The following is a 22220-nucleotide window of genomic DNA, read 5'->3' on the forward strand; positions in this document are numbered from 1 at the left end:
GAGAGCTCCTCCAGATGGGAGCGGAAACGTCCAGAAGGATTTTTCAGTGATTTAGAAAAGAATGAGCGACAATGGAGGGAAAAAAAGGAGTATTTCTCCTTGGATACAAAGCCAGTCCATGCTGCCTGTCCCGAAGTGGAGATGCCAACCCTGCTTGCAGAGGTGAACGCCGCCAGCACTGACCACGCTGCTGCGACCTTCGCTCTCACCTCGCTTAATTCAAAGGCAATTAATACCAATCGACTGAACCCCGAGGCACTGGCCTCTCACAGACTGCTGCCCTGCATCCCTCTCGTGCAGGATTTCAAACCCAGAGCGCTGGCTGCCAGCCACCTGCCTGCAGGCCCGCAGCACTACGGCTGCCTCTGTGACTCCATTAGGGTTAAGTGCTCCCACTCGAGGCCTCCCTCATCCCAGCCCCGGCCGTGGAGCAGAGCCAGAACAACCCTCTGCTGGCAAACACCCCGCATCGATGTGCTGCTTGTGGCAAGCGGTGCTGCTCCGTTAGCGGTGCTGCGTTGTTAGCGATGCTCTGTGAGACAGGCTGGCAAAATCCCACAGCAGCAAGAACCCCCCCGCCACGAGAGCTTCGTACCATTCCAATCCATAACTACACCCTTTGCAGGAGGGAGCTCTAATGCAATTAATAACAAGGCTGCTTCTGATGGGCTATAAATAAGGTGTAGAGCAGTGGTACTGCCTAAAACACACCTGGAATGCGAAGTTAGAAATGATTTTCCATTTAGCTTCTTACTAGGATAAGAAAACATGCCAGTAACACAATCTATGTGTTGATGTGGTCACGCTTGGTTTCTTTTTCATTTTATAAAGCCTGGCCTTGTTCTGCTTCTCTACACACCTCTGCCCCAGGCACCGATCTGTGCCGGCGTGACCGCTCACCAGTGTAGGGAGCTCCAGGAAATCATGTGGGGCCCATTTCTTGCACAGACCGTGAGGAGCTAGGTCAGATCAATACCACTACACATTTTTCCCTATATCCGCTCCCATTTTTTATCTAGCTGCCTCTTCGTCCCTGCTCCCCATACGTGCAGCCCTGCAAAGTGCATTTGGGCTCACCCGACCCTGGTGTGATCAGTGGGCCCTCCAGCTCGAAGGCTTCGTCGTCACATTGATCATCCAATTTCTTCTTTTTTTTCTTCGACGGATCTCTGGGCTTCCTCAGAAGAGAGAGCTCCTCTGGATGCCTGATGTCTGGGGAGAAAATTGTACAATCATTAAGGCTGGAAAACGCCTCCGAGATCCCCAAGCCCATCCCCAGCCCATTCCAAAGTGCCCACTGCCCACATCCCTCAGTGCCACATCTCCACGGCCCTGGAACAGCTCTAGGGATGGTGACCCCACCACTGCTGGGCAATAATGGACCATTTTAACAAAGGCAAGATGAAAAAAATGGGGAAAAAAGAGAAAATCTTTCCTTAAGGAACCACATCCAATATTTCGAGTTATTCGAAATACCTTGGCTGATTTCCTGTTTTGCAGTGGCTAAAAATGAAGTCGAGATCAAGCCTGTCTGGAGCAAACATCTTTCTTATGGCTGGAGAGCTAACACAGCGTTAGGGCCAAACACAGCACCTTCCTATGCACAATGCAAACAGGAGGGGCTGCTGATGAGTGGTGTCCCCTGAGGGTTCATACTGGGACCAGTATTAATCACATGGATAGTGGGACAAGGTGCACCCACAGCAAGTCTGCGGATGACAGCAAGCTGAGTGGTGCAGCTGATGTGACAGAAGGAAGGGATGCCACCCAGAGGGACGTGGACAGGACTGGGAAGCTCAGCAAGGCCCAGTGCAATGGTTGGGGCCATCCCAAGCACAAATACAGGCTGGGCAATGAGTGGACAGAGAGCAGCGCTGAGGAGAAAGACCTGGGAACAGTTTTAAACTAAAATGTAGGTTCAGATTAGATCTAAGGAAGACGTTCTTCATGATCAGAGTGGTGAGGCCCTGGCACTGCTGTCATGCAGTCTGCCCCAGCCTCTGTGTGGTTGCTATTTCCACATTAGCCAGGGGATGGCTGCCATCATAAACAGCACGTTCCAAAAATGACTTTATTTTTCAGCCTTATTACAGCATGGCTTCTCTGGCACGCTATGTCCTGCTCTGAGACTTTGCTGCCCTGCTTGCAGACACAGTGAGTGCTGTGGGGCCACAATGCTATCTGTACAACAACCTCTGCTTCCACCCACAACCGGGCTGCGGTTGTCCTTGGTGACATTCAGACCCAGCACCCCTTACCCCAGAACCTCCACGTTACCCATAGAATCATAGAATGGTTGGGTTGGAAGGGACCTCGAAGACCATCCAGTTCCAACCCCAATGCCACAGGCTGGTTGCCAATCAGTAAATCAAGCCCCATTCAATCTGGCCTTTGAGCACCTCCACGGATGGGCATCCACAGCTTCTCTGAGCAGAATCTTCCACACCATGGCCAGAATCTCCCACTCTATGGGTTTCCCACCCCCAAACCATCCACTTACACAGCTTTAATTAATTAAAGTGCACCCTGATTCATTATTACGACACAAACACCACCCATGGCACTGAGCTCCCTCCCTGCACCCACTCCCAGCTGGTTTCACCACCACTCAACGCTTCAACCATTCCTCCCAACAAACACCCAATGCGGGAATACAGACAGCTCTTCTGATTCACCCCTCTCGCCTCCAGCTTATCTCATTAAGAAAAAATCTGCTGGGATAACTGGGGTCATGAGCACAGGACGACTCGCAGCAATGCCTAAAATGAGGAGTTCCCCTGGTATTTTGCTAGCAAGGTTTATACTCTGCTGTTTATTTATGGTGCATTAGCAACTGATGCTGCCGCTCAGCTGAAACCATTCAAAGAGGCCAAGAGAAGGGCTGCAGGCCAAGCTCTGCTCCTGAAAGCAATCTGCTGGAGACGGCCCAACGCTTGACCATCTGATTTCAAAGCGACTTTTTATAGTTCCTCAGTTGTTCGTGACGCTCTCTCCGGATTACAAAGGATGCTGTGAGTTTTCAGCAGCTGCTTCAAAGCCGCGCAGCTCCACGAGGCACAGCGGAGCATCCTTGGCATGCAAGAGCCCCTTTGTGGCCGAGCACGTTTTCCAGAGATAAATCCCAAATTTCACCCCGACAGCCAGCTGCTGGACATGCCGTCATCTCACAACCCTACCAAAGCCAACTGCAGGCATCTGGGCTGCAATGGGGAAAACAAAAGTGAAGCTTGCTGTAAGCGTGCAGCATGCGAGGCAGTGGGCGAGCACCGCTGTCTGCAGCTCCGACCCCAAAGGAAAGGCAAAAAAAGAAAAGCAACTTTGAGCACTTTTCTGGTTGTGCTTCTCAATCTTTCAGTAAACCATTGGCGGAAAAAAACGCTTGACGCTGCTTGTGATTAATAAGTTTACAAAGGCTCCTCAAGCGTGTTTTGAATAGAGACAGGCTTGGCAAATGCGGTGTTTAGTTACTGTAGCTAAAGCAGAGACTGTCCAGGGTGTAAGGGCTTGCAGATGGTGGTGCTCCAGCTAGTCGGAAAGCAGGACAGGGAGCTGCTCAGGGCGCCAGCCCATCTTCTGGCCATAAAGGCAAGAGATATGTCTTTAAAGCAGTGTGAAAAACTGGAAATCCAATGGAAGGTCCGTGCTGCTGGGTAGGTCACATCGTGCCTGCAGAAAGCCATCTGCTGGAGATGTTCCTCTGGGGCAAAACATCTCCCCAGATGGGGACTCCAGCCCCAAAGCCAAGCAAACCCCATCCACATCTCCCCCCATTTCAGCTCCCCCTGACGGTCCCGCAGAGCTGCAGTGCTGACCTCCGAGCGGTGCGATGTTTGCTCTCCAATTTCTGCTTTTGTTACCATCTGCAGGGACTGTGTTTGCTTAAAGAGAGGCTCCTCGTCTGAACACACAAGACAGATGGCACTGGCGAAGTCTGCTTGAAATTACTGTAAATGATGATGATCCATTTAGCATTTCAATTTCTGCATATTGTGCAAGCGTGTGAAATCTCAGCTATTCCCTCAGTGGCGCGGCTGGAAGCAGCCCATCCTACTGGGTGCTGCCTATGGAGATCCCATCCGTGGCTGTGCTGTGCTGATGCAGACAAACTCTTGGCCTTTCATTCCCGTGGAATCTCTCCTTTCTGCTCCAGCTCAAGCACAGCCCACCCGGCCCAGCTGTGCCCATTTATCTCCTGCCCAGAGATGAGCAGCAGAGCTGGGATGAAAAATCCTCCTTCTCCGCAGAACAGTGCGCTGACTGCTCCTGGAAAACTGGCTTTGAAGGAAAACAGCCACTCTGATGGCGGTAAAATTCCAAATTCACATCATTTTTGGACCAAATCCGTCAAGCAAACCATGCAGCTGCTGCATCCTTAACACCAAGGTGCATTGCAGCCGTGGGAAAGCAGAGGCAGGAACAAAACCCACGGGTTTTGGCACGGAAGAAGGATTTTGCTCCTTTGTCTCCAGCCAAGATGGCATCACCCAGTGGAAGCACTGTCTCAGGATACATCAGCTTCCCCCAGATTTAAAATTATGGGAAATCACACTACTTAGAATCACAGAATCATAAGGGTTGGAAAAGACCTCTGCTATCATCTAGTCCAGCCATCCACCTACTACCACTGCTGTCCACTGCAACACATCCAGTATCCAGTTTTGATATGCCAAGAGATCAAATCTCCAAAGAAGTTACTGCTCCCTTTTCCACCCCAATTCTGGCTGCCCAAAATCCATACAGCTGGGTTAGCCTTGCTCTTGAAACACTGAAAACTCCATCATTTTCCTTGCAGCACACACAACATTTAGGGGAAATCCTCGCTTTAATGCTCATCCAGTTGCCCTCAGCTAGGAAATGTGTTTTGAAGTGGGATATTTCTGCACTGGATAACCAATGCCTCGAACCAATGACTCATAAAAATTACAACCTTTGCACTCCGACGTGACGATTCCTAGAGAAACCAGACCTCAAAACCCACGTCCCTCCCATTTCAGATTTCACACTACATTTTTTGGGAGGGAATCAGCAAATTCTGTCTGACGCCGTAAGTTGACAGAACCAGGTATTATCCTTATCTTTAACTCATTCGAGATAAAGCTCTGCAAAACAAACCCAAGGCAATAAAAAAATAAAAAGCGGCGCATAGCATTGGGAACGCCTGCAGATAAGAGTGTGGCTGTGCTGTGGTGCTGCAGCATCTGACCATGGAGCAGCTCCTCACCCACAGCACATTCAGAACATTTTATTATGGGTTCTTCAGCTGCCTGGCTGTTTAAATATTTATTTGGGCCAAAGCCAAGCTCTGTGTTACAGTCATGGGCCAGCAGGTCGGTCAGGACATCCCGTGAGCCACCTGATGTGCTGCAGAGCAAAACCAGGGCTCACCCTGGCATGGGCTCTGCCTTCCAAAATTCCATGTGGAAAACCTGAGAGCTGGACGAACGATGTGCTGCTGGAGCAGAGAAGTGCAAAACCACCTGAAAATAGTGTGCTTGGGAGCCCTGATCATGGAATCATAGAATCACTGATGTTGGAAAAGATCCCCCAAGCCCAACCCCAGCCCACCATGCCCATTGCCCACATCCCTCAGTGCCACATCTCCACGGCTCTGAAGCACCTCCAGGGATGGGGACTCCAACACCCAAGTGCAGGACTCAGCTCTTTGTCTCGTTGAACCTCATCCCATTGACCTCAGCACATTGACAGCCCATCCAGATCCCTTTGTAGGGCCTTCCCACCCTCAGCCAGATTGACACTTCCTAACAGCTTGCTGTCATCTGCCAAATTATTGATGCTGAGTGGTGTCCAGAGCCGAAACCAGGTTGCACTGGACTGGAGGTGCTCATAAGGGAGAGGAGGAAGAGGAAGGAGAGAGCACTGATGGAACCCAGCGTTAGTGTAAGGCGAATAAAAAAGGAGAGACGGGAGGAGCCAAAAGCTGTATGTTTGGATGGTTTTTCCATGAGTGGGATGAAATCCCCAGCCTCCAGTTATCCGGATGCCTTTTGGAGCCCAGACAGCACTTTGAGCCTTTCCCTGAAGTTGCTGAAGTCAAATTAAACTCATTCGATTAAGCGCCACAAACAAGAGAATAAATCCACTTAGAGCCTCTGCATCGGGCCATAAAGAGAGAACAGTCCTGGAGGAGGCGTAGAGTTGGGCTGCCAGCAGCTCCTCATGGCTTTGGGATGGACGTCTATTTAAAGGGGCTCTGTCAACAGAAGAGTAAGGATGAAAAAATCCACTGACTCACACGGTGACATACAGCCTGACGCTGCTCACAGCAGAATGGGGACAGGGATGGGGAGGAGAAAGGGGGGGAGGGAGGGAAGAGTTTGTTCCATGTTGGTCACTTTGGGACTACGTGTCGTTATTTTGGTCCTGGGGTGCATTCAGACTCTACATGAACACAGCAGATGCGTACAGGAGAGCAACAAAAAGAGTGAAAAAAGGAAGAAGTTGGCAGCGGCACACTCGGCCTTTGCGATTGAAAAAGCTGAGTCCACTGCAATTTGGCAGGCTCTCTAAATGGTAAGATTTCCTTCCACACCCATCCCCTAGACGTATTTAGAAATAGCTGTGCTACTGCCAAACCTCTGCTGGCGGTAGCAGAAGGCAGCAGCAAACCCTGCCCGGGGGCTGGGATGGGAGCGATGGCTCCGAGCATCCCTGCAGTGCTGCCCAGCATCCCAGCACTGTGCTGGGGGGGGGCTGCTTCCCCCCGCTGCTCGTGTGCAAAACCCTGAATAGGTCCCAATATTTTAGGAGAAATGCCGCTTTGTTTTCGAGCTGGGCATAAAGGAAGAAGAAAATAGCTTAAGTCCTAAAATCACGGCATGGGTCGGGTTGGAAGGGGAATCCATGATCATTCAGTCCAGCTGGGTGCCCCCCCAGCTCATCCGCCCCATCCGTGGCCTCAGGCACCTCCAGGGATGGTGCACCCCCAGCTATGGGCAGAGGGGCGGCTGTCCCATGTCCCCAGCTCTGCCCCGTGGCTTTCCCAAGGCAGCCAGCAGCGTTCCATATGCTAATGGGGCTGGGCAGAGCCCCGGGAGGACCAACGGGCTTCACTTTTGCAGAAATAGCAGCTTTTTATAGAAGTTTTTTTGGCATCCGAGGGCGTGGAAATATTACAAATACTTCAGAAGGCAGAGGACATTCTGTACTGGGGGAGAGACCGTTTATAAAGAGAAGCAAAATAAATAAATAAATAAATAAGGTAGGGTCGTATTCAGTGTCTAGACAGCCCGGGGTGACACCTCGCCCAGCTCACACCGTGCTGCTCCCAAATGCCACCAGCAGCACGTCTCAGGTTGCAGGCGAAGGCTGGGACAAGCAGGGCACATCAGCTGTCACTCGTCACAGCACGGCCTGGGTTGCAAAGGAGCACAGTGCTCGTCCAGTTCCAACCCCCTGCTGTGTGCAGGTCGCCAACCAGCAGCCCAGGCTGCCCAGAGCCACATCCAGCCTGGGATGATCTGATCATGATCTCCATCTGGACACTGAGCCATCGACCATCACTCTCTGAGGTACGAACTCACAGCCAGTGAAGAATATGAGGAAGAACCTGAGAAGGACAGCAGCTTGTAGCCACCACAACAACTCTCCCTTTCTGGGACGCCCGCAGTGCTGCTGGGGCAGGAAATGCAGAGGCATGGGAAAAAAGCCTTCCTGCTTGCAGCTCTGTTTGCTTTTCCTCTCCCACGTGTCCAGCAGCAGCAGTGCATCCTGCCTGCGGCCCATCACCGCTCCCAGGATACAGGAAGAGAACCTACAGAGCAGCACGAGGAGCCCACAGGGAAACAGCTTAAGAAAAAAGCAGATGGAAAGCATCATCTCTAATCACACAGCGATGGTGTGATGGCAAAGAGCTTCTGTCTGTCTGCAGTTACATGGGATGATTCCTCAGCAGCAGCTGATTGGAGAAGCTGCCCAAGATGCCCAACCCCAACCACCCCTCCATGCCCACTGCCCGCATCCCTCAGTGCCACATCCGGAACACCTCCAGGGACGGTGACCCCACCGCTCCTGGGCAGCTGTGCCACTGCAGCACTGCTTTTTCAGAGAAGGAATGTTTCCTAATATCCAACCTGACCCTCCCCTGGTATAACGTGAGGCCATCACCTCTCATCCTATCGCTGTCAAATGGGAGAAGAAGCTGATCCCCACCTCGCTACCACCTCCCTTCAGGCAGTCGTAGAGAGTTGTAGAAAATTTCCATCACTGGGCTCTTGTTGCTCTGGAGGCTTGGGGGTTCCTATCCAGGCAACGGTATTTTGGGGTGTCACAGGAAAGAGAAGCCCAGGGGGACCATCAGTGGACTGGAGAATGCTCTGCAGTCCCTTCCCCATGGGGACATCAAGCAGGGAGCAGGGCTTCATCTGCTCTGAGCTCCATGTGATTGGTGGGTCAGAACTGGCCTGGGGAGCTGCTCAAGTGGGGGCAAAGCCATTTCACCGCAGTGATGAGAGCCTGCAAACAGATCTGGGAGCTCCAAGTACAGCTCGAAGCTGTACTTTGATTCCGGCTCACAGCTGAGCCTGGAAGGAAGAGCTTCAAAGCTGCCCCTGCTCAAGTCCCTTTCCTAACATCCAGCCCGAACATCCCCTTGCAGTTTGCCCCACACCAATCAGCTGCTGATATGCAGCACGTTGAATTGCATTCACACACTTTCTAGGTTGTCTCTTGGGCAGGAAAAACCTCCCCAGCAGGGCAGCGATGGGACAGGGACACATAGGGCACTCATAAGCAACACCACATCCTCATCCCTCAGCAATCCCTGAACCGAAAAAGGGAACTTTTACTTTCTCTTTCTGTGGTTTCTGACTGCAGACCAAAGCCTGCCTTTGCAGCAGGCACGCAGCCAGGCCCAGCACCAGGCTGTCCTCTCCACTCTCCTCCCATCCAGTGCCCTCCCCACCGGCTGCAGGGGGAACACAGGGGCTGTTCCATTGGGAATGAGATTGCTTTTTCCTGCTTCACACGACCTCCACAGACACTGGGGGACGTGTGAGCAGCTCTAGAATTCTCCCACATCCACCCCCGGGATCCCCAGAGGTGAGCTTTGCTCTCTGAAACCGTTTCCATCTGCAGATCAGGGGCTCTGAAAAGAAATCCCACTGGTGACATGCTGTATTCCAGGAGGCAGCAGCAATAATGCTCTCATTTTAATTAAGAGAGATGCAGAACAGAAGCAACCTCACTGGCCAGTCCCAATGGGCCAGCTCTGCAATGAAGGCTGCTCTGCCTTGCCACGTCCCCTCCATACCATTTCACATAGCTCAGACAGCATTCATCAGCTGCTATAACACCAATTCCCCTTTTGCAGCCTGTGACGGAAATGCAAATCTCAGGCACCGTCCTGGAGCAAAGCCATTTCAAGGACTGAAGGACACTGGGCAGAAACACTCTGCAGATGTCAGCCTCCTTCCTTCCTTCCCCATCGCTCTCTGATTTGAGACCAATTGCAGAACAAAAGCCAGGGCAGCATCCTTGCCCTGTGCTGTGGCACTGTGTGGAATCACCAAGAACCACAGACTCATTTTCAGCCAGAGGGTGGTGAGGCACTGGAACAGGTTGCCCAAGGAGGCTGTGGATGCCCCATCCCTGCAGGCATTCAAGGCCAGGCTGGATGTGGCTCTGGGCAGCCTGGGTGCTGGTTGGCGACCTGCACACAGCAGGGGGTTGGAACTGGATGAGCACTGTGCTCCTTTGCAACCCAGGCTGTTCTATCATGCTATGATTAAGGCTGGAAAAGACCACTGAGATCACTGAGTCCAATTATAAATACACCATATGTGCCACAGCTCTACAGCACAAACATCCCTCCTCCATCCTACTTCCCAGGCTTTCTCTGCACAGCAGCAGCCTGTATCTAATGTCTGCTGTGAGCAGCCTCCATGGGCTGCCAAACACAGGCACAGCAAACACGATTGTACAATTCGAGGAATTCCCAATCTTTTGGGTTGAATTCTCAATCTTTTGGGTCGTTAACTCTAAATCTTGGCATATCCTGTAATTTATAGGCAAAATAAGCAAAAGCACAACCTAAATAACATACGCAAGCGTGATCCTGCTTAAGGAGCATTGTAGAGATGCAACCAGCTAGAGTGCTGGCGACACGAGGAATTACTTCCAATTACACCTTAATCATGCCATATGTTAAAATTAGTGAAGTATGTAATTGGATGCTCTGGGGGCAAAGACAGCAAACAGATCCAAGCTATGAGTGACTCACAAACACAATTTTCTCTGCTGAGCATTGGTTCAGGCAGGCCACAGCAGACTGTAATTTAAGAAATGAAGGGATTTGCAGAGAAAAGAGCTATGTTAGAGCAGGGATTACCTCTTTCCCTTTCTACCTTGAAATATGCACTTGGTTTTCCTGAGGGAGGCAATTAGGAATTAGTTTCTATGCTTCATTTCTTCTCTGAAAGAGTGGTGCTGCAGTGGCACAGCTGCCCATGGAGTGGTGGGGTCACTGTCCATGGAGGTGATCCAGAGCCATGGGGATGTGGCACTGATGGATGTTGGCAATGGGCATGGTGGGGCGGGCTGGGAACCTTGGAGGTCTTCTCCAAGCTGTGATTCTATACATATACATATTAATTCTATAGATATCTATTATATATATATATATATCTGTACATATAACCAGATAGAAAGGTGTCCATAGATCTCCATGAAGAGCGTCCAGTCCCACCTTCCCATTCCAAAGCTCCGCCGAACATCTGGCTTCCAGTACACACCAGCAGAAGGGCTAAACAAGATGCAACCCCCACATGGGAGCCTCACAGCTCCCATCTGCCATCAAACAGCTTGGGTTTAAGCCAAACTCTTCTTTTGTTCCTTCTCCATCACCAGGTACCCCAGCACCTGGCAGAAACACCCACGACAGATGTCAGAGCGCTCCCTGCGCTGCTCACTGCAGCTCTCTGAGCAGATTTCCCCTCTTTGCACATCTTTAAATATTAGTGTTATCCTCCTGCTTTGCTCATAAATACACAAGGAGGCCTGGAGTTAAATCAAGAGCTGCTTCAGGCCCATGTAAGGTTCTGGCTGCTCTGTGCTCTTGTTACGTGATTAACTCCAGCAGAATTTCCCAGTGTGACTCACTGCAGCAAAGCAGACGCTCGTGGCCTCACTGTCTAGCAAGGTATTGGAAATGGCAATAGGAGATGCAATGGGAGATGGGGGTGGGATGCTAAATCTGCTTGGAAATAACACTGCCTAAGCTTTTCCTGTTTTAAGGAGAATTTTCCCGATATTTATCAAAATGAAACTCAAAAGAAGACAATCCGAAACAGCCCCAAAACTCAACCAAACCCAAAACAGGAAAGAAATAGCACAGAGCCCTCTCAAGATTCATCACCAGCTATATATACACCAGCTCAGCGGGTGTCGTAACAGCTCCCTTCCAGCTTCCTGCTCACACAACTGGGTCAGCCAAGAGTAACCAGAGCTGCTCTAGAAGAGCAGAAATAGATTTACTACAGCAGCGTGGGCACTGCTTGGTCCCTCTAAGCTGAGTGACCACGGCCCATGTTGGGGGGGGAAGGGGGAATAAGAAACATGGGAAGATCAGTAAAAAGCAGTGCAAACATTGCACATCTGGTACAGCATATGATCCACCCCTCTTGGGGCTTCTTACTGAAGGGAATCAGGAAGGAAGGAGGCAGGATCAGCTGCTTCCTTCCACCAGACAGTTTTATAGCAGAGCATCATCACTTAATCTCTAATACCATCTTCTCCTAGAAGAAGACCCAGGGATCTGGCAGATTTCCTATTGCAGGATTTGTTCTTCATCTAGTGCCTATGTTTGCAAAAATACAAATAGAAATCACAGTCCAGCACCAATAACTCCACCAGGGAGCAGGGTGCTGCTGCCCTGCCCAGTGCAACATTGCGAGCAGCTCTGTTGTGAAAGCAGCACTCAGCATGCAAAACCTCATCCCTTTGAGGCTTACATCTGCAGTGCTCTGCAGGAATTAACACCCAGAAGATGAGAACCGAAAGGCAAAACCAGCAGGCACTTGGGCTGCTTGATCCCCAGGTTGTTGAGCGCTCGAAGGTGGAGGTTAGCAGTGATTTAATGAGTTTTACTGCACAAGAGCACAAATGGAAGACAAGGTACTCACTGAAGGTTTTGCAGATGTCGGAAACCGCCTTGAAGACTCTGTCGGAGAAGTTGACCTTCACCTTCACGTACTTCATGTTGGGCAGCTGCAGGCGGAGCAGCTTGTGCTGCGGTGTGAACTGCAGCTTGGCGTCAGCCTGGATCCCATACTTGTCCAACGTCCAGTGTGTTTTGAGGAGCCACGTCTTCTTCTTTTCCCACCAGAGCGCGTGGTCCGACCAGTCCTTCTTGACATCTGCAACAAACACATCATTCATCCATTAAAACCAAAATCACAAGTCAGAAATAATTGCTTGCGCTCCATAGCAGCCACCTTGGAGGTGAGCTTTTTGCTCAGGGATGAGTTGTTTGCTATGGGATGTCACTGCTTCCTCATCACACAATCACAGAATGGGTTGGAAGGGACCTCAAGGATCATGAAGCTCCAACCCCCCACCACAGGCAGGGCCACCAACCTCCACATTTCAGAGCTGCCCAGGGCCCCATCCAACCTGGCCTTGAACACCTCCAGGGATGGACGGGGCATCCACAGCCTCTCTGGGCAGCTGTTCCAGCACCTCACCACTCTCACAGCAAACAACTTCCCCCTCACATCCAACTGAAATCTGCCCTCCCTCAGCTTCAAACCATTTCCCCTTGTCCTGCTGTTATCTCCCCTTTCCAAGAGCTGACTCCCCTCCTGTCTGTAGGCTCCCTTTAGGTACTGCAGGCTGCACTGAGGTCACCCCACAGCTTCTCTCTCCAGGCTGAACAAGCCCAGCTCCCTCACCCTGTCTTCGTAGGCTGCCCTCTGATCATCTTTGTGGTCTTCCTCTGGACCCTCTCCAACTCCTCCCCTCAGCTGTCATTTCCACCAACGCCAAAAAAAAAGCCTGTTCTCTGCACATCATGCAGCATTTAGGACAACTGGATCCCTTTCAACCCACACCATCCTACGGTTCTACCACTGACCCAGAAATGGGCTAGGCAGGAGGAAAAGCAGTGAGGAGAGTCACACTGGGTCCATGTGGCCCCAGTTGATGAGACACCAAGGGGCTCATGGCCAACTCCTCGCATTCCCAGGAGAGATTTTCACTTTACTGTTTGGTATCAGCTGTTGGCTTGCCCTGTCCCCACAGCCACGCTACTCAAAGGTGAGCCCAGCCATGTCAACGTGCACAGAAAATGGAATTAAACAAAATAATTTTGGAATTAAACAAGCTTCCTGCCAAGTCTTGCAGTCCCTGCAAATGAAACTGGAAAACTCCCAGATGTGACTCAAAGGAAGGAAGTGGACTCGATGATCCTCGTGGGTCCCTTCCAACTTGGGATATTCTATGATCCAAAGTGGGAGCTGCATTTTGCAAACCTCTCCTTGGGCTCAGAACCTCTGAAACCACCGGGGTGCATCAACAGCCATATGGGAAACGAAAGCCCTCCTCCCAAAGGGAAACCCAAACGTCGCTGCAGGACATCACGGGCAGGTGGAGGAGAACCCCAAGAGGATGCAGGACGCCACAGACACACTTTTGCCCTCGGAATGGGGTTAGCAGGAAGTTTTGAGCTTATGGATTTTGTAGGATTACTTGAATTTCTGCAGTAAAAAAGAGGTTTAAAGCCAAGCTACTTTCTGGGTCAAACCCTGGCATGACACTAAGCTTTCTGCCCCAGACCCTCCTGTGACCTTGGACTCCCACATAGGAGCCACCAGCTGCCACCCATTGCCATCTGCCGCCCAAAGCCCTGCAGCATGGGATGACAAATGGGGTTTTTGGTCCCTGTCTCTTTTTCCTTTTAATCTGTGACAAAACGGCATCATCACACAGCCAGAAAGTAGAAATGCTAAGCTGGACGTTTCAGCAGCTTTGTACAATCAAATTAAACAAAACCAAATATAGAAAAGCATGCAAACTTGCACAAGCTTTGGCTACTCTCAGAAAAATCTGAGAAATCATTACAATGGACTTTGGTAAGGAGGTCCAACTTGTGCCCGGCTGGAAGCTCAACAGGTTGGCACTGAAGTCTGGGGGGGATGGGGGGAACAAAAAAAGCATTTTGAATCAGTAACACTTATGTGTAACAGAGCACAGGAGGGGATTTGGGTTCTCGCTGCAGATTAACCTCTCAGGCATGGCATGCACAGCCTGAGAGCAATTAACAGTTTGGGTTAATGGTGAGATGGCCAGGGAGCAGCTGCACATAAAGCAGCCTTGGAAATGGTTAGCAGCAAGCTGAGGGCTGAACACTGAGCTGTGATTTCCTTGGGGCTGGGCTCAATGGGGGGTTGGAACTAGATGAGCCTTAAGGTCCCTTCCAACCTAAGCCATTCTGTGATCCCAATGAGCGCCTTCCAGTTCCATTGGCATGTTTCCATTGCCAATAGTTTCCCTCTGGGATTCAGACAGCAGAAAGTAACAAGGGATACTCCAAGTTCACCAGCACCTGCCCAAGGGAGGCCAGAAGGACCAGTGGGATCTCCAGCCCTGCAGCAGCTCCTTGGCACTCACACACCAGACCCCGGTGTCACATCAACACTGCCTGTGCCTCCTTGTTTTGGGATATCCCCTGTCCTCAATGAGCCCTCCTGCTGCAGGACCTCCTCCTCGCCAACAGCCAACCACACAGGGCTGAAATGTGGGTTGGGAACGATTTAAAAGCTCCTGCACAAGCTCAAGGAATATGTTAGGCACTACATCTATCTATACATATGGTAGATCTATCTATTTACATATGGATCCATACACATACACATGGACCCATTAACATGGTCCCACATATAGATAAGAATACAAAGATATAGCTCGGTATGCATGCAAGATATATAATATAGATATAAAATATATAAATGCATATAAATATATCAATATATTAAGTAATCACGTATCTAAAATATACATCATACATACACACTGATATCATGCACACACACATCTATACGTATCATCCACATGGGACTATTTTCAAATACTGACCATTTATACATATATCTCTATGTGGGAAAGCACAGTGTGTGTGCAGATACACGTGTCTTCACGTTTCCCCAGACACAAACACACATTTACCCATATAGTGGGCATGGTGGTGATGGGCCGATGGTTGGACTGGATGATCTTAGTGGTTTTCTCCAATGCTAATGACTCTATGATTCTCCATATGCACACACATATATATATGTCTATGTGTGTGTGCTCAAGTGGAAGGGCTCAGGCTGAGATTCGGTTTCAGACCTTTACGTATGCACAGTTCATATACATCTACACATGTATATAACTGTGTGTATATGTGATCTACATATATATATCACACACACATACGTATTTATCATATACATGCTATAGATACACACACACGGTATATTTGTCTACATATATCCACATTCTCTCTTGGTAAACGCACACATATGTGCACAGCTCCGTATATACACACATGACCATGCACACATACACACATCCATCTATTGATCCCGTTGGGGTGGGACCTGCCAGCACCACCCCCTGCTCGTGCTGACCTCCGTACACCCAGATTCCTTTGAACATGCCAAAGCCACTCCTTCTTGGACAATCATGGAAAAAAAATGCAGAAAATGAGCTGTTTCCATTTATCTGGGGTCAGGCTGAAGTGCTGGTGGGTTCTGCTGGGTGATGGGGTCAGGAACGATCTATTTGTTGGTGTGGTTTGGGGCACTTAGGAGCGTACACTGGGACTTCAAATGGAAAAGGATCAAAGAAAAAACCCTTCTGCCCTTTGGTAATGAGACCTGAAAAATTATATCTGTAGCACACAAACAGCCTCTAAAAACCATTACCAGCCTGCTGCAATGAGCTGCAATCAGCAACATGATGCTCTCAGTACTCCTAAGATTTAATAAGGGGATTTAATCTTGTGCCCTGTATGAGGCCAGCTATGAGAAACCCATTGAACTGCTTGATCTTACAGGTCTTTTCCAACCTTCGTGGTTCTATGAATGGCTCTGTGAATGGTTCATAGAACCTCAAAGGTTGGAAAAGACCTCTAAGATCATCAAGTCCAACAGCTGACCCACCACCACCATCTGCACTGACCATGCCCCTAAACGCAATGCAGGATGCAATGCAGGGCACAGCTGCCTGACACATCCCTGCTCAGGAGGATCACTGACTGATGGTCACTCTGCAGATCCCAGGCAGCACCCCCAGCAAGGACAAAGCCTTGCAGGCATGCAAGTGGCTCCTGCTCTGCAGCAAGCTCTAGGAAGGAAGCTCTTTTGAGCATTAATAGGATTACTCAGCTAGCACTTGGCAATCTGATTCATTACGGTGCCACTTGCACTCCTGCACATATATCCCTCCTGCTCCAGCTGCAACCACTTCCTCAGTCCTGGCCCTACAGACGTCGTTGTGACCCCAACACCGCCATTTTCCTAAGAGAGAGAATGAAGGAAAGCCAAAGGTGAGATTTTCTTTTTAAAGAGGTTTTTGAGCAGGGTTCATGCCCTGATGGAGCAGGGTGCTCCCCCCACACACCCCATCCAGCAGCACAGCAGCAGAGCTGCGGCGGATGGGACCAGGAGCAATGGAAGGAAACTTGATTACAGAGGGGCTGGTGTGATTAAAGCACTGCCCAGATACACAGCAGAAGGATGGAAGGAAGGAAGGAAGGAAGGAAGGAAGGAAGGAAGGAAGGAAGGAAGGAAGGAAGGAAGGAAGGAAGGAAGGAAGGAAGGAAGGAAGGAAGGAAGGAAGGAAGGAAGGAAAAGCACTTCTGCAGGGAGCCTCCAGCTGCCATGACTGAGCATCCCTCCATCCCCATGCACTGCAGCATCGGGTCACAGTGATGGGACAACAGGGAATGGCTTTAAACTAAAAGAAGGGAGATGAAGATTAAGTGTTAGGGGGAGTTTTTTTTGACAGTGAGCGTGGGGAGGAGCTGGCACAGCTGCCTGCAGAGCTGTGGGTGCTCCATCCCTAGAGATGCAAGCCTGGCTCATGCCCAGCAACAGTGCAAGCTGTGCCAGGAGGCACTGCAGATGATAGCGGCAGGAGGACGTTGTGCAGGATGCATGCAGCAGGCAGATAACGCGGGGCTGAGCAGGCAGCCCGCACCCCAGCACCTCATTCTGCTCAGCACCCATTCCTCTGGTAACAGCTGCACCCCTGCAAAGCCAGCTCTGCAACTGCTGCAGCACCCCGGCAGCCTTTCTATAAAACCCCACCACCAAATCACCCCCCCAGTGCCCAAACTGTGGGCTCACAGCAGCTGTGCAATCAGTGATGTTGCAATGAGCCAAGCATGCAGTGCAAACACTCCCTGTGCTCTTTCCCAACTCAGCAAACACTCCCTGCATCCAGAACTCCACAGCAGTGCCACACACCCTCCCCCCACCCCAACCCCACCTCAGAATCAGAAGAGTGAAGGTGAAAGCCCAACGTCATCACAGGTTGCACCAGGAACTGCCCAAGGAGGCTGTGGATGCCCCATCCCTGCAGGCATCCAAGGCCAGGCTGGATGTGGCTCTGGGCAGCCTGGGCTGCTGGTTGGTGACCTGCACACAGCAGGGGGTTGGAACTGATGAGCATTGGGGTCCTTTGCAACCCAGGCCATTCTAGGATTCTATGAATCCCTATGTGCATGCTGGGAAGCTGATGGCCCAGTGCTGCCTTAAGGCCATTCTGGAGCACAGATCCCTTCCCCAAAACCCGACCCACTCCCCACCTCAGCATCATCCTTCCATGCAGTAACCACGTCCTCCTGGCCCTGCTCGGCTTCTTCTTGCAAGAAAGTTCCCCCATTCAGCAAATTGAGAGGTTCCTGGTTTGCTTTTTGCAATGTTTCGGAGAGGGATCCCTCTGGAAATTCCCACCCGGAGACAGTCAGCTCCTTATCCATCCCTTTCAATATTAAGGAGCAACTCACACACGGCCGACATCACATAAAACACAGTCAGACTCAGTGCAGAACGCCGGTTCCGAGCCCGATGGAGGAGGGTGGGGAAAAGGAAAGGACGGCCGCCGCCAGGAACAAACACAGCAAATGAAACCAAGGGCAGGGTGTGAGCCGTGCTCCCCCAGCCCCATCCCACACTTTGTGCCACAGGCAACCGCGCGCCCAGAGGAAGCCGCCGATCTCTGCTGGTCTGAGCAGCAAACCCAACAATTTCCTGTCTGTGGTCACCGACAATTCGGGCATTGCAACCCCCCGGCATCCCCGGCCCGGGTCGGAAGGGAACCGCTCCCAGCACCGCCGCAGATGGGTTCTGCCTCCAGGTGTGGGACGGCCGCTTCCCCACCGCCTTCACGTGCCGCCGTACGGACAAAGAACAAACGCAGCCGACAGAGAGGAAGTCACGGCGAAAACAGATTGTTTCATTTCGTTTTTAATTTTTTGGGGAGGCTTCCGAAGACTCATCGCCGCTTGGGACGGGAGCACGCATCACCGGGAGCCGCCAGCATACGTACAGCTCCCAGCTCCCCCCGCCGCCAAGTCCTGCTCCTGGCTGCACTGACGCCAACAAAGAGGACTTTATGTCAGCTGCAGCCCCGCGATCCGCTGCGTGCCTACGCAGGAGCTTCCTGGAGCCAGGGGCTGATGTACAGCACGCAGCCTGCATGCGTCCTCCGATTACCGGCGACGTGCGTGTTCCACTTCTGTGCTGTTACAAATGTGTTGTTCCAGGGACAAGGACTCGGCGTGGAGATATCAACCACGTGCTGATAGCAAAACACGGAGCAATACGAAACCCCGCCGAGAGCTGGGATGCTGCTGGCTACCCCAGGAGATGCTCCTGTCCCAGAACAGCCCAGCACTGCCTGCTGCACCGGCACCAGCACTGTGCCCACATCCCAGCCCAGCTGCTAACGAGCCTGGTGTGACGTTCCCCAGGAAGATGTGGGTCAGCACCGGGTGCTTGAGAATCACAGCATGGCCTGGGTTGCAAAGGCTCACAGTGCTCATCCAGTCCCAACCCCCTGGTGTGTGCAGGTCGCCAACCAGCAGCCCAGGCTGCCCAGAGCCACATCCAGCCTGGCCTTGAATGCCTGCAGGGATGGGGCATCCACAGCCTCCTTGGGCAACCTGTTCCAGTGCCTCACCACCCTCTGGCTGAACAACTTCCTCCTCATATCCAACCTAAACCTCCCCTAGCTCACTTTAAAACCATTCCCCCAGGCACATCTGCAGGCTGAAACCACCAGAAGAAAGAGCTCTCCATGCACTACGTCAACCAAAAACCCCAAATTTGTGTGCATCAGCCCTTGTGCCCAGGTGAGATCCTGCCCTCCCACAGGGGACACACCATGAAGACACAACAGAAGAGCTGAGAGAGGACGGCAGAGCTGGAATCTGTTGCCCAAATCCTTCCAAGAGCTCTGATTGACCATAACATGAGGCCTTCGAGCAGTTGGGGTCTCACCACACCGCTGAATGGCACCAGCGCCCTTCGGTCCCCCGGCCCCATCGGCATGCACAGCCAACACCCTGTCCCCGAGCTTCCTACCTCCCCAGCAGCGTCCCACTCAGCTCCTCCCAGGCACATTTCAAACAAATGAATAAATAAATGGAAGCAACATTTTGGTCGCATATGTTTAAAACAGCCTCGAGCCGACAACAACAATAACCTCTGCTCACTTCCTTCCTTCCTCCTCTCGCACTGACTTTGTAAGTCAGGCAATAGTGGCAGAATTCCTACAAGGCAGCAGCCCTGCTTGGGATTTTGGGCAAAGCCAAGCAGCTGCTGCCTACTTCCAATGCAATCAGCTGTCTTCTGCAAATGGGCCAAGTCTGGAGCGCAGCCCGCTGTTAACAAATTACATATAAATACAAAGAGAGAGAAGAATTCATCCCAGCTTGATAGGTGCCACATAGTACAAAGGCATGGTAGGATTCATTGCACAGCTCCTATGCTGCGACCAGGATTTTGCCCCGGACCTTTATAGGTTACTGAATAAATAGTGCTGCTCTTCCAACCTCAGCACTTTTTGCCCATTTTTCTGCCGACCACATGGCACAGCTCAATTAACACAGTGTCTTAATCTGCCGGGGTGATGAATAACAGGGGAGCACGCAGGTCGCTGCAATTCACTCAGTAACCAGAAACCCCGCTTGGGGGTTTTTCCAATCGCAATAGGTTTTAATTGCAAGCTGCTGGAGCTGCAGGGAGGGAATGCATAAGGCTTATGTTCAAAGCCACCAAATGTTTCCACCAATGTGAGGGGTCCACCAGGAGGCAGCAGGGTCAGCCCGGCCCCAAATCCCGCCTGGCCCCACATTCCATGGAAGCTCCCCAATGGAAGAGCCCATGGAAGAGCCAAGCCTGGCCCACAGCAGCAGCCCCATCCATCAGCATCCCAGCCATCCACCACCGGGCATCCCAGCACTGCCAGAAACGTCAGCTTTGGGAAGTTTCCTTAAAACTCACAGCAAAAACAGAGAGAGAGAGGGAGATCCTTCAGGAAACAATCACACTTCTTGCTTTTTTAAACAGAGAGACGTTAAGAAAGCAAACCAGCCTCAGGATGGGGGAAAGCAGTGGGAATTTGACTCACGGAACCGAGCGGCCGTGGGCTGTGCCGACAGCTGAGCACAGAGCAGCAGAATCCCATTCCCGTGCTGCTGGCATTCCTTCCCCTCAATACAATGCCTAATTTAACCAGCACGGCGCGGGGACGTCTGACGTCAGCCTCTAATTCGGGTCCCCTCGGCAGCCCCGAGCGGAGCCCTCCATCACCCAGGGGTCGGTTTTTACCATTTCTAGAAAGCCATTGAGATGAGTTGTTTTTTTTTTTTTTTTCCCTATTATTTTGTTTTGGTCTTTTTTGTTTTGTTTTGTTTTGTTTTTTGCTTCCCCAAGCATTCGGCCTGGCTGCAGGCTGAGCTTTCTGCAGCTCCAGCAGAAAAAGACACAAATGGGTTTTTAGAGCCAGGGCTGCCTCCAGGAGAAGACCCTTTGATCGAATGGTTGCCTCCCTTTGAGTCGACCCTATTTAAGTCCATCTCCTCCTTCCTTTAACCCCAGACAATTCTCAAATGACAACCAAAGCAGGACGCTGCTCTTACAGCCATGCAAACACGTTGCATTGAATCTGTGATTCCATGATTTAAGCAGGACCCACGGGCACGGCTGACAGCACTGCTACTCCCACAGCCCCAGGCATGCGCCTGCAGTGCAACGTTCATGTTTTATCCCAGCAATGACAGCAGCCACCCCAACACTACTGCTGGGTAAGCACGCACAGACCGTAGCCAGAGGCACGAAGAGCCACCTCCCCTAATGCTGACCACGCTCAGCTCTGCTCTGAGCAAACTCTGCCAATTAAATCTTTTTGTTAATCACAGAACTTGCACCAAACAGCCCGAAGCAATGATATTTCTGAGCTCCGTGCAAACTGCAGCCAGCAGGACCCAGGGTGATGGGAGTGGGTGCAGGGTGGGTGCTGCTGGGGGGTCTGGGTGGAGCTCAGAGGGGTGCAGGGGCACCCTGGGGCATGCAGAGAGATGGAATGGGGCGCTGGGACGGGATGCAGGGGGACAGGCAAGGAGCAGATGCTGGATATATGCAGGGTGCTGGTCCAGGTGTATCACAGAATACCCTGAGCTGGAAGGAACCCATAAGGATCATTGAGTCCAACTCCTGATGCCAGATGCGAGCGAGGTGCTGGGTGCTGCACACAGGCAGGGCGCTGGGTGCCAAAGCACAGCACCGGGGCAGAGCCCTGGGGGCTTCATGTCAAGAGCTGAAGCACAGTATTGGGCAGAGCCCTGGGTGCGGGGCGCAGGCAGGGCACTGGCTGCCAGGTGCTGGGTGCTAAAGCACAGAATTGGGGCAGCACCCTGAGTGCAGGCAGGATGCTAAAGCAAAATTCTGCTGCGGGTGCTGAGTGCTACAGCGAAGTACTGCAGCGGGGTGCTGGGTGTTAAGGCACGGCATTAGGGCAGAGCTCCAGGGCCGGGTGCCGAGGCGGTGCAGGCAGGGCTTTGGGTCGTAAAGCAAAGCACGGGGGCAGGGTGCTGGGACTCAAAGCCGCCTGCCGGGGCAGGGCGTGGGACGTCGGGGTCCGAGCAGAGCCCCGGCTGCTAAGGCAAAGCATTGGGGCAGAGCCCCGGGGCAGGATGCTGGGGCAGGGCGGCCGCC

At 51.7% G+C, this 22220-nt stretch overlaps 1 protein-coding gene across 4 annotated transcripts in view; it reads right to left on the reverse strand.

The window, feature by feature from the left end:
• FERMT2 (FERM domain containing kindlin 2) overlaps positions 1–22220 on the reverse strand; it is a 36506-nt gene that overhangs the window by 14015 nt on the left and 271 nt on the right. For all 4 annotated transcript variants that reach the window (XM_010712166.4, XM_085225970.1, XM_085225969.1 and 1 more), the window contains exons 2-3: positions 12138–12371; positions 1078–1212 (exon numbers count right to left, since the gene is read on the reverse strand). In XM_010712166.4, coding sequence (XP_010710468.1) covers positions 1078–1212; positions 12138–12371 — 369 coding nt within the window. The remainder of the gene's footprint in view (positions 1–1077; positions 1213–12137; positions 12372–22220) is intronic.

The sequence above is a fragment of the Meleagris gallopavo genome, chromosome 5 (genome assembly GCF_905368555.1).
Source record: "Meleagris gallopavo chromosome 5, MGAL_WU_HG_1.1, whole genome shotgun sequence".
In the NCBI taxonomy this organism is placed as follows: Eukaryota; Metazoa; Chordata; class Aves; order Galliformes; family Phasianidae; genus Meleagris; species Meleagris gallopavo.